This window comes from Tachysurus fulvidraco, chromosome 2, assembly GCF_022655615.1.
Source record: "Tachysurus fulvidraco isolate hzauxx_2018 chromosome 2, HZAU_PFXX_2.0, whole genome shotgun sequence".
In the NCBI taxonomy this organism is placed as follows: domain Eukaryota; kingdom Metazoa; phylum Chordata; class Actinopteri; order Siluriformes; family Bagridae; genus Tachysurus; species Tachysurus fulvidraco.
The window spans coordinates 23,275,826-23,287,921 of NC_062519.1; the positions used below are offsets into that span (position 1 = coordinate 23,275,826).

At 38.8% G+C, this 12,096-nt stretch overlaps 2 protein-coding genes across 2 annotated transcripts in view; one reads left to right on the plus strand and one right to left on the minus strand.

Annotated features, from left to right (window-relative positions):
• org (oogenesis-related gene) overlaps nucleotides 1–426 on the plus strand; it is a 1,780-nt gene extending 1,354 nt beyond the window's left edge. Inside the window, exons 5-6 of the mRNA XM_027152151.2 lie at nucleotides 1–54; nucleotides 268–426. The exon at nucleotides 1–54 is cut by the window's left edge and continues 57 nt beyond it. Of these exons, the coding sequence (XP_027007952.1) occupies nucleotides 1–54; nucleotides 268–282 (69 nt within the window). The 3' untranslated portion in view covers nucleotides 283–426. The remainder of the gene's footprint in view (nucleotides 55–267) is intronic.
• Nucleotides 427–2,348: 1,922 nt separating this feature from the next.
• Nucleotides 2,349–6,222, minus strand: oaz1a (ornithine decarboxylase antizyme 1a). Its single transcript, XM_027152266.2, is given in 6 exon segments — nucleotides 2,349–2,839; nucleotides 2,926–3,011; nucleotides 3,512–3,687; nucleotides 3,884–3,970; nucleotides 3,972–4,029; nucleotides 6,029–6,222. Coding segments are annotated over 6 exon segments (657 nt in total). The 5' UTR covers nucleotides 6,148–6,222; the 3' UTR covers nucleotides 2,349–2,708.
• Nucleotides 6,223–12,096: the final 5,874 nt, after the last annotated feature.

Sequence of the window (12,096 nt, forward strand, 5' to 3'; positions counted from 1 at the left end):
GACATCGAGGTGGAGAAAGGTGTCGTTGTGATCCAGGATCTGGAGGCTGTTCAGGTTCAACTCGATCATTTTTAAATTACTTTGTTTAGAATTGAGTTTAGGTTTAAAACGTAAAAATTAGGTTTAAAAACTAGGTTCTTATTTGTACTAAATTCAACCTCTAATGTCCACTTGGCTATATTGATGATGATTATTTAAAATGCATAGTGCAATAGTCTGAGTGAATCTAATCTTTTTTTTTTTTATTATTAAAAATATATATTTTAGGAAACTCCCCACTGAGGCAGTGTCATGGCAGTGTGGAATGTGTCGCATGTATTTATAAGTGTTGATCTGTCCAGGCGAAGAGCCTCCAGGCTTGATGCTTGCTCTTATGTTTTTCTATGTGCTTTTTTTTCTGAAATAAATGCTTTGTTTACTCTTTCACCAGTGGCTGCGGCTATTTGTCAGTGCGGTCGCACAAACTGATCTTTACATAAGCAAGAGCTGCTCGTGGTCTTTTGCATGAACTTTGGGTTTAGAGTTGCTGAAATGTAGTTTGTACAAAACGTTACCTTACTGAAATCTACTCGATTTAGACAGTGTTGTAGAATCCACCAAGGGGGTAAACCTATGGGGTTGTTTCACAAAGTACTAATAAGCATTAGACCAGTTTAAAAGGCTGAACTTGACTTGGTGGAACTTGTACCTCCAGACTTGGTGTCCTGTGTGTGAAACTTGCAGTAACTTGGTGGTTAAGCCAGTGATCAGTCATGAGGTTGAATGGAAGGTCCACTAAAATCAGATGCAATTTTCACTCTGGTGTGTACGTGTCTGTTTGTATAGATCCAAAGAAAATGTGTGGGTGGTTTCTTCTTTTTCTTTTTTTCCCATTAATGCTGAAAGCAGCCATTTGTATTGGTCACTTGCTGAACTGGGTTGAAGGCCACCCATGTTCCTACTAGGAAACTCTGAGAGTCAACACCCACCTTGGCAGGAAATCCAGAATTTTACTCAAAGGCAGCCATTTATTTGTTTTTGAATCTTTTTACAATTCCTTTTGGATTTGGTTCTGTTTATTAAATCCGGACCTCTCCCAGGTCTCTTTGGGAACCAGACTGTAGCAATTTGTAAATTCTTATCTTCTGAACATGTTCAGTTCTTCATGCTAAATAAACAGCTTGGAACTTCTCTACTGGGTTATTTTTATTTATTTATTTTTTTGAAAGGTTGTGAATTTCAGAATGCAATCTTTCCCAAATCAAGTCCTTGTTCATTTCTATTGGACATTTAGCCATCTAATGTTTTACTTATGTTCAAGAGTGATTGTGGTGGTCCTGTTTTAGAGACTAGTTAAACCCTGTAATCAGTGTATTCAAGACATGAATGAACTTTAACTTAACTAATCTGTACAGATGTTTCATGAAGAGAACAGAAGCCTGGTCTAAAATCTGAATTTCATGTCAAAGACCAACTTGCTGGTTCTCTTTAGTCACATTTAATCAAGAGGTGGGGGAGTAGAGACTGGGACTCTTCATCACAGACAAGGTGATTTCAGTAACTCGCTTGTATTGCCCAATTAGTTTCTTCTATTTAAATAAAAGTTAAGCTCTAAGCTATTAGTTTACGTGTACAAAAACTGATTAAATTCTAGAAAAATTCTACGATATGTGTTTCCCCTTAAAGAGAATTTCTTCACAAAGCATTTTAACCTTTTTTTTTTTTAAACAAAACAAAACCTAAGTCTTAGGAGTAGTGAGGATGACTTAGGATTTAGTTTATTTAGCTGAGGAAGGAGAAGAAATGTATTGTATACAATATTTAATATGATACATGAGCATTAATAATCCCTATGTAATCTATAGCTGAATGAACATAAATTCATGATCCAGTAGTAAGTGGTGATGAAATAAATAACTTGTTAGTTAGACTGAAAACTTAATTAGCCATTAAATAATTAGGCTATCATTACACTCTGAGCCCCTGTGTTTGGCTGCTGGTTGAGTTCAGACAGTCTGAAAACATTCTGTAGCTTTGACTTGTAGTCAGAGTTTGTATGAGCTCCTGCACCCCAGGCCTTCAGTTCCTGCCAGGCGCTAATACTAAAGCATACAGCAGAAGCGTTTTGTGTTTGGTTTTAGAGCACTGTGTGTGTGCTTGATAAATATAAACCGAAATGTTTATTCCACTTCACGTCCTATCAGTGGAGCTGATTAGCCAACTATATTACACCGCCTGCTGACTGTATTGTACATCAGCCTTCTGATTACTCTGAGGGGAAAAGATTATACTTAACATGTTTTTCCTCTTGTTCTGATACCAGGTCCAGTGTCCTAAATAAAAGTCATGAAGTAAAATGAAACAAGGGCAACAGGGTGAGCAACTTTATTCTGCACTCTGGCAGCATGCAGATTAGTTCAACTGAACATAAAACAAACTTTCAGAATCATGCACACATGAAGAGAAAAAAAGTGTAAAAATCAGGAAGGAAACAAATGTGCTTACATACATTTTGTTGCAAGGGAATCGAACATAGCCATAAATATTGGGCTCTAAAGAGCGGTGTGTGGGAATGTGATCGCCTAATGATTTAGTGGGAAGCGGAGACACTACTGACGGATTCACAGGATACATCAAAGCGTGGTGCAGGAAAAGGTTTAAGATTCTTTTACAGGTGATACATTTGATTGAATCAGCACAAAGCACTGTAGTGATAGTCAATAAAACCATCATTCATCATTGTCCAATTCTCTTTCGATGCTGTAAGCCATGAAGAAAGCATCGGGGCGCGATGGGACAAGAGAATGACCCGGTCTCACAATCTCAAAGCCCAGGAAACTGAACGTCCGCAGCAGCGATGCTGGAAAGACAGAAACTGTAAAGTTTAGTGATGAATAAATAAAAAAAAAAGACGAGCACAGAGCCGAGTGAAGACGGAAGACGTACCTCTGTCGTCACGATTTTTCTGGAAGCAAATAAAAACGTAATCAACCTGAAGCTTCTCCTCTGCAAACTCCAGCAAGAGTGCAAAACTGTAGACACAAGAGTAACACGGGTTCACGTTAAAACGCAAACATGCTTTATAGCAGACAAACAGGACCAGAGCTGCAAGTTCGTGATTCATCTCCGTGTGTTTGAAGGTGTCCTTAAATTACTTCTCTTACATTAACTTGACAACGTCTTGTTAATTCGTTTATAGTAAAGTGTTTGATCGATAGAAGCTGGCGTGTGCTCGGTTTTTGGTGACAAGCTGCAGCTCTTCAGGTTTACTTCACATCCCAATGAACATCTCAGTCCTATCAGTTACAGTCGCTGTATAAATCAGATGAGGTGTTAATGTTAAACGCTCTCTTCTACTGATCTGAAATCAGTTCCTCCGTGTCTTCTAACGAGGCTGATAAAAAGCCTCTATGTATGTATGTATGTATGTAAGTAATGTACTGTATGTGAAGCATGGAGGAAACCAGTGCTGTGCTGTAGTTGTTCCTATTAGAAGATGTACAGAAACCAGAGCGTCGTGTGGTTCTCTCACCTGTCCTTGCTTCCTTCAGGAAGAGCTCCTGGGGGGATCTCGATGAAAAGCCTAACCCCGACCAGTGACCCCCTCCACACTACAGGCTTGAGCTCAGAACTGCGCTGCTCAAAGAGCAAGAATCTCACGCGGCTGTTTAAAGGTGGAGGCTCTTCGAGGACCAGCAACTGAGTGTCCTATGGATTAAATAAAACATCTAAATTACCAGGTTCATTCATAACAACCTAAAAGAGCCCAAATCTGAGCCCTTAGAATTATTTAATCATTGAACAGGTTTTCCGAGCATGTTGAAGTCACTTATCATTAGATAATAATTAACTGAGCTGAGACTAAATCCACAAATCGTGATCGTATAAGCATACAGATACTTACAGAATAGAATAACTTAGCTGAAAGATTGTGATCCCTCTGATCGTTCCCTCGCCCACCTGGGATCTTTAGGGGTGGGTGAGGGGCATCAGGAACACCACCGAGGCCCTGGACACGGGTTACTGCAACACCGAGGGCACCTGCTGGAACTGCACAGGGACATGACACACTTTCACACAGTGCAAGCTTTTATTTTGTATTATATATTTATTTGCATGTCATTCCTTTATATTTCTGCACAAGGTAAAAACAAGGACAAACTGCAACACTGAATATGCAAATATCGAACTGCTCTTAAAAAAAAAAGAAGCATAATTTGTTGCACAAGTTGTTGCATTTACTTTTCATCGTGACCAATCTGCAATTCTGGGAAACTGGAATAACTCGGGTTATTGTTTATGGCCAAGAGCAGAGGTAAGAGTGACGGTTATGCTGCTGACACATCGGTATGAAGCAACAGCTGCAGAACGCAGTGTAGATGAACCTATTATTATTACTGTACAAAGAAGGAGAAGTCAGGACGTGACGTCAAGTTGCATCAGTCGAGGCGTTTGTTGCGGTTAATTCCTCATAATTCCTCTTTCTTCCTGTCAGCTCAAACCAGTTTGGATATAATGGTCAGCTCAGAGCATTATATCCAAACTGGTTTGAGCTGACAGGAAGTCCTGAGTAACTCAAATAACCACAATTTACATCCGTGGTGAGCATCTCAGACTAGCTTTTACAGCACAAGACAACATCCAGTCAGAATCTAAAGCAACAGTGGACACAGACTTTCGGACTGGACAAATAAAGACTGGAAAACATTACCTGGTATTTTAATAATCTTTAACTGTTGTTATGCCAACGCAGTCTCAGATCTGTGCTCTTGTCTAAACTCTACAGACTGTCACACGGGGCAAAGTCTCAGAGATCACTTTATTCCCCCCTCGTCGTTCTGACGTTCGATGTAAAGATGAACCGAAGCTCTTGACCTTTATCTGTGCTGTGTGATGTTATGCACTGCTCTGAAGCTAACGAACAATCTGTGATTAAATACCTTCACAAATCACTAGGTGTGAGGCTGTTCCTATTAAAACGGCCAGTGGGTGTAGAAATATAACGCCACATAAAAAAAATAAATAAAAAAAACTATAAAATTACCACTAACTCAGTGGATTTTTGTTTGGGCGTCTGGGGTCAATACTCGATAGAACAATACCTGGAAAATTCCGGAAAGGTCTAGTGTGATATTTCATACACATATCGATATTATATCGTGTGTGTCCCCCCCCATATAGATAATTTCTTTATGAGGTATTTGTCTTTACAGTTATAACGAGTCAAAAAACGACAATTAAACACCGAAACAATGCTCAATATTTTCATTTTATTTGAAATGAACCAAACTCTGAACTGAACGCTGATATATAGCATTAAAAATACATCTTCATAACTCCAGTAAAAATGCAGCATGACTTTATTACTACATATCGTACATCGTGATGTGATTCTTCTGGTCACATCGTCCAGCTCTAGTACAGTGCGGAACAAACCGGTGACGTCAGGTTAGAGATACAGATTGTTCACTCTGAACGCTTCATAACGCGTTATAGCAAAACGAGTTGAGCTATCAAACCTGTTAGCTGGATGAAATCGAGTTAATCAGAAAGCAGCGTCATGTCCGAGTATACAAGCATTTAAACTACAAAAAAACACCCGTGTCCAAAAACTAATGTCGGGTTAATAATATTCTTACTAAATTACAATTACAACACGGACATGTTTACATATAAACAAACAAACAAAAAAATAGATGCTATGTACTGCCAGCCTATGTAGGGAAACCGAGGCTAATCTAATCTAAACTTGATTAGCCATGCACTCGATAACGCTAGTTAGCTTCAAAGTTAGCTTTAAAGACGGCGTCTAAAGGAATAAATCCACGGTTTAAATAAATCAGGTCAACTCGAAAATATTTAATTAGTTGTTTTTTTTTATACGAACGTTCAATCGTGTCTGTTTCCTTGTTGACCAAAGTGCGTGACGGATTGATTTATCACCAGCCAGGCCGCACTGCTAGCTCGTGTTAGCTTAGCATTAGCTTAGCTTCATGTTAGCTTAGCATTAGCTAAATTAAGAAGATAAATGACGACGTAAAACACGTACCTTTTGATCTCAGGTTTATTGTGGGTTACTTCGACTACAGGCATCTTGTGTATATTTCTTTCCTTTTCTCTGGCAAAACAATGGCTATTTAGGATCGTCTGGAGGTTGGATTTAACCATCCGGACAGCGTCGGCAGCAGGGCGCTTGTTTATGTCGCGACTTGTGTTGTGAGCAGGCGGTGTTTATTACAGCGGTGTATATTCCTCCTGAGGCGTTTCCCTAAAGCCCTGACTATCATACACTCAACACACACGGACACACTAATCACAACACTCTAACAACATGATCACAGCTTTATTTGTCCTTATACTCTGTGGTACTATAATAATAATATATAATAATAATAATAAAAGCTCAATCCTAAACAAACATATAAACATGGGATTATCTCACAATAATATGACAAAATTATGACTATAAACAAAGTACTTACATTTTATATATATATTCAACTGTAATGTCTTGCCTTGCAGTTAGTTGTTGGTTTACTTATTTATTCTTTTTAAAAAAAAAAGAACTTTGTTTTGCAATTCAGATTGTTTCGCTCTAACATCACAGTTTTTGCAGGATATCATCATGCAAGCACAATTTTTAGCATTATTTATTTATTTATTTATTTTAAAAAAAATTTAAACTAGAGTTACAGAATTGTGTCTATCTCGGACCATTTCTATATAAATATGGAATGTAACCCACTTTTGGGTTGGAGATTAAGTGGAAGCAGATTAATGGAAAATTATGGAAGAAATGGATTTTGTTGATAATATTTATTGATATTAATATTTAATAATTAATATGACTAAAATAACAGTGATTTAGATTTTTTTCCCATACCCAGAGTAAACAAGCATCCATAAATATGAAACACTTAAAAACAAAGATTTTATGTGATGCATATTCAATTCTATTAATAGTAAAACGTTAAACAAAACTCAGTGTAAACTATGGGTGTTTATTTTATTATTTACTCACTCACTCACTCATTTTCTACCGCTTATCCGAACCACCTCGGGTCACAGGGAGCCTGTGCCTATCTCAGGCGTCATCGGGCATCAAGGCAGGATACACCCTGGACGGAGTTATTTTATTATTTATTTTAATATAATTTGTAAATTTTTTGGGGGTTGAGCAAGTTCACATTATTCACATTTACACAAAAATCATAGCATTATGTAGAAAATCTGCTTAACAGATATTAAACACCTGAATATATTCTTCACCTAAGAGTAAAATCCTGCAGGTAGACAGGGGTTTAATCACAGAGAACACTGACTGAGAGCCGAGCTTTTATTTTACTTGTTTAAATAACAAAGACAATATTTATAATGGACACAAATTAGTCAAGGGTGAATCTATCTAATAATCGAATCTACCCCCTTTCGCTGCAGTTACAGCTGCAAGTCTGTCTGACCAGCTTCCCTGTCCCTGCCGAAGAAAAGCAACCCCACAACATGATGCTGCCACCACCATGTTTTACAGTGGGGTTCATGGTGGGTTCAGGGTGATGTGCAGTGTTAGGTTTCCGCCACACATAATGTTTTGATTATTGGCCAAATAGTTAAATTTTGGTCTCATCTGACCAGAGCACTTTCTTCCACATGATGTTTGCAAACTGCAAACAGGATTTCTTATGGCTTTCTTTCAACAATGTCTTTCTTCTTGCCACTCTTCCATAAAGACCAGATTTGTGGAGTGCATGACTAATAGTTGTCCTGGGGACAGATTCTAACACCTTAGCTGTGGATCTCTGCAGTTCCTCCAGAGTTACCATGGGCCTCTTGGCTGCTTCTCTGATTAATGTTCTCCTTGCACGGCCTTTCAGTTTAGGTGGACGGCCATGTCTTGGTAGGCTTGCAGTTGTGCCATACTCTTTACATTTCCATATGATGGATTGTACAGTGCTCCGTGAGATGTTTAAGGATTGGGATATTAATTTATAACCTAACCCTGCTTTAAACTTCTCCACAACTTTATCCCTGACCTGTCTGGTGTGTGCTTTGGTCTTCATGATGCTGTTTGTTCACTAACACACTTCTGAGGGCTTCATAGAACAGCTGTATTTATACTGAGATTAAATTACACACAGCTGCACTCTATTTACTTTAATGAGGTGACTTCTGAAGGCAGTTGCAGTGTGTGAGTGTGAGTGTGTGTGCCCTGCGATGGGTTGGCACTCCGTCCAGGGTGTATCCTGCCTTGATGCCCGATGATGCCCGAGATAGGCACAGGCTCCCCGTGACCCGAGAATAGTTCGGATAAGCGGTAGAAAATGAATGAATGAATTCCACTTCAAAATTATGTGCCACTTTATTTCGGTCTATTTAATAAAATCCCAATAAAATAAATTTTTCTTTGTGGTTGTAACGTGTCAAAATGTGGAAAAGTTCAGTGGGTATGAATAGGGGAGACCGGGGTTGTCTCACGGGTTGTCTCACGGGTTGGTTGTCTCACGGGTTGGTTGTCACATTGCTTATTCCAGACATACTAGGTGGCGCTGTGGTAAAATTTTGATATCAATCTGTCAGCCTTTGATAGCTTACTCATTTGCACTTGTAATTTTGCTGAGTAGACACAAAACATTGAGGTGAGGAGACAATTTTTTATTTTCATGGGTCAGAGTAAATTTTCATGTTGGTGTTTTTTTTGTGTTGAGAGCTTGTAGGATATTAGTCATTCAAAAACAAAACACTCATTAAAAAGCCAAAAGTAGTGTCTTTATTTTGAGTCATATTTTAGCTATCAAGTAAAAGCTATGTGGCAGCTAGCTTAGCATGTTTGTCAAGAAGTCAGTTGGGGATGGTTGTCTCATAGCTTGCAGGGTTGGTTGTCACATGTGACAACCAACCCCTCAAGTATTAGAATTTGGGGTTTTTTTTTCAACTGAGAATGTGCAGACAGTGATATATTGTGTCTTTGTTGGTAGAATGGTCAGGAACTTCAAGAGAAAGACAAACAGGGGCAGAACACCAGCAGACATTATGCTTTTGGCTGTGAGGCAGGTGAAGCTAGAAGGCAAAAGCATATGTATCACAGCTAAAGAATGTGATATTAACTACATTGACTGCCAGAAAATGTCAAATGATGACATCCAGGGTGAAGCTACCATTTTCTCAGTGCCAATTGGCGATTGAAAAAATCGCCATTCGTGACTCTGAATGAAGCACAGCCAGTGCTGCGCAGGGTTTCCTACTTTAGTACAAATTGTTAAGAGTATTGGACATGTGGACCTTTTAAGACTGTTGGTCTGTTTGTTTTTGTTTGCTGTTAGGCAACTTACATAAGGAATTGATAATAAAGAGGTTTTAGCACTAAAAAATATTTCATTTTATTTCTCAACACAGTAGACAATTCAAGTAACTGATCACCCACTTTAATCCCATTGTTTAAATGTAAGGGGCATTGATGACAACTATCATAGGGGTGGTATTCATATTAAAACTTATTTGCAGTTTCTAGCTTAAAAAACTAAAAAGTTACACATTATCTTTTTAGATCCCAATTTATCACTGAAATCCTATTGAACCTCTATAGGGACAACCAACCCCATACCTCGTGACAACCAACTCCGTAATGGGGTTGGTTGTCACATTGTGTCAGAGTGTCTTTGATGGTTAATTACTTCATGTTACAATACATTCTAAAAGTAAAAAGTATACACATTTAAAGCCAAGAACTCAAGTTTTCATTTCATGTAGGAATTACTGCTGAAAGATTTTTTGAAGATGAGCAATTCATGCATGAGTAAAAATTGTGACAACCAACCTCGGACTCCTACTTTTGCAAGGCACTGTATAAAAAATATATATTTGATAACTGGGTTTAAATCTTTTATTTATTAGGAAATAAGGATCATACCATATGGTGTCATTTCAATGTGGGAATAAAATAAAAACAATAAAGCAAACGTTGTGAATTTAAATCTCCATAGAAACTATTTCTCTTGAGCTGTGTTTCACAGTGGCCGGCTTCGTTATTTATTTATTTATTATCTACATTCAGCTGTTCCTGTCAATCAATAACTCATTTCTAAAGCAGGAGCTTGTAGCAGTCCGAGTTTGCAGTATTCCCTTTTTTTCCATAATCATGCCAGGTACGTAAACGAGTCGTTCTTGTATCATAGAGATCGATCATCACGTCTGAATAGTTTATACACAGACTCGTATTTATTTGCTTGTATCCTCTATACAATTCTATACAATTCTATTTATAAGTCATGCTGAAAGCTCTGCGGGTGTCGCACAGCCTGCTTCTGCAAGCACTGGATTGACTTAACACACAAAACTGTATTGGACCTAATATTGAATATTAGTAGCTGATTTTTATTAACACTACAAACAGCTCCGGATTTGTCTTCCAGCTTAAATCACAACAGAACAACAAATCTCTTAATAATTCTAAGCCAAGGACTAGATCATTCTTTAGGAATACAGTCGTTCTGTGTGGCATATGATGTTATTCACACTCTCACCCACTGGCTACATCAATAGACGTTATATAACCATGGAAGCGGTACAATGTGATATTCTACCATATGGGTGAACTCTGGGGCTTGTGATGTGATTGCGGTTGCTGCCAGACAGGTTGGTTCGAGTGCTCCGGAAACGTCTGATCTCCCTGGGAAGGAATAACTAAAAAAAAAAAAAAGTCACTTTTACAGGCAGGAACATCTCACTCCAACAGCAGAAGACTACATCAGGTTCCTCACCTTTTTGCTGAGAACAGGAACCTGAGTTTTCAGCCAGTTTTCAGCTAGAGACTGGATAAAAGTTTCTTGGTATTTTTTCAGCCGAAACACATTTTTCCCTGAATTGACAGGTTGTTGTCCATTGACCATTCTTTGTAAACTCTACACACTACTGCTGTGTGGGAAAAATCCAGAAGATCAGCAGTTGCTGAAATTCTCAACATTCATTCATTCATTTTCTACCGCTTATCCAAACTTCTCAGGTCACGGGGAGCCTGTGCCTATCTCAGGCGTCATCGGGCATCGAGGCAGGATACACCCTGGACGGAGTGCCAACCCATCACAGGGCACACACACACACACACTCATTCACTCACACACTACACAATTTTCCAGAGATGCCAATCAACCTACCATGCATGTCTTTGGACCGGGGGAGGAAACCGGAGTACCCGGAGGAAACCCCCGAGGCACGGGGAGAACATGCAAACTCCACACACACAAGGTGGAGGTGGGGATCGAACCCCCAACCCTGGAGGTGTGAGGCAAACGTGCTAACCACTAAACCACCATGCCCCCCAAATTCTCAACAGCCGCCACTTAAATTTAGGCAACAAATGAATTTTAACGTCGAAAAAGTGCACGTATGTGCGACATTAAAGTCACGTCTAATAAAGCAGGGAGGGAAGGTATTGAATACAATGTCTGTTGATCTTATAGAGAAATACAGACGGATTCTACCGGTGAGGTCTTTGAAAGAGGTGGAAAATCCATGGAAAGGAATCAGCCTGAATCGCTGCATATTATTGGCATTGGTCATCTTGGTGCTCAGCTCTGGGGCCGAAATGGTCGGAGGTGAGTGATGGATGCTGAAAAACCTGTCTTAAAATGCAAGATTTCATAATTTATTTATTTTTTCAAATGAATTACATGTGTGTTTAGAGAAACTGGAGCCTTTGTTTGAAGTGGTAGATGGCGGAAGTATCCCGGATGTGGTACGTTAGAAATCTAAGCTTAAAATGAACATTAAATTCAGTCTAAGAGTCTAAATAAGAAATCTTCTCTATTTCCTTTTCAGTATGAAACATCTTGGTGGGAGACGCTAGCATTTTGGAATACGGGTGATGATTTTCTAAACAAAAATCGAGCTGCTACGCAACCAGGAGAAAGGCCCAAGAAGAGAGAGATACCTGGGAAACTCCTAAAAGAAAAGAATTAAATAAATAAAACGAGTGAAAAAGAGTCATAACGGAAATAAACACCTGAGAATACCGGAGCTTAAACAGTGAAATATGATAACAGTAATTATTACATTATGAACAAATCATATGGTGATATTTCTTTATTGCTTTTCTATTAAACATGTAAGAAACGAGGCATTTCG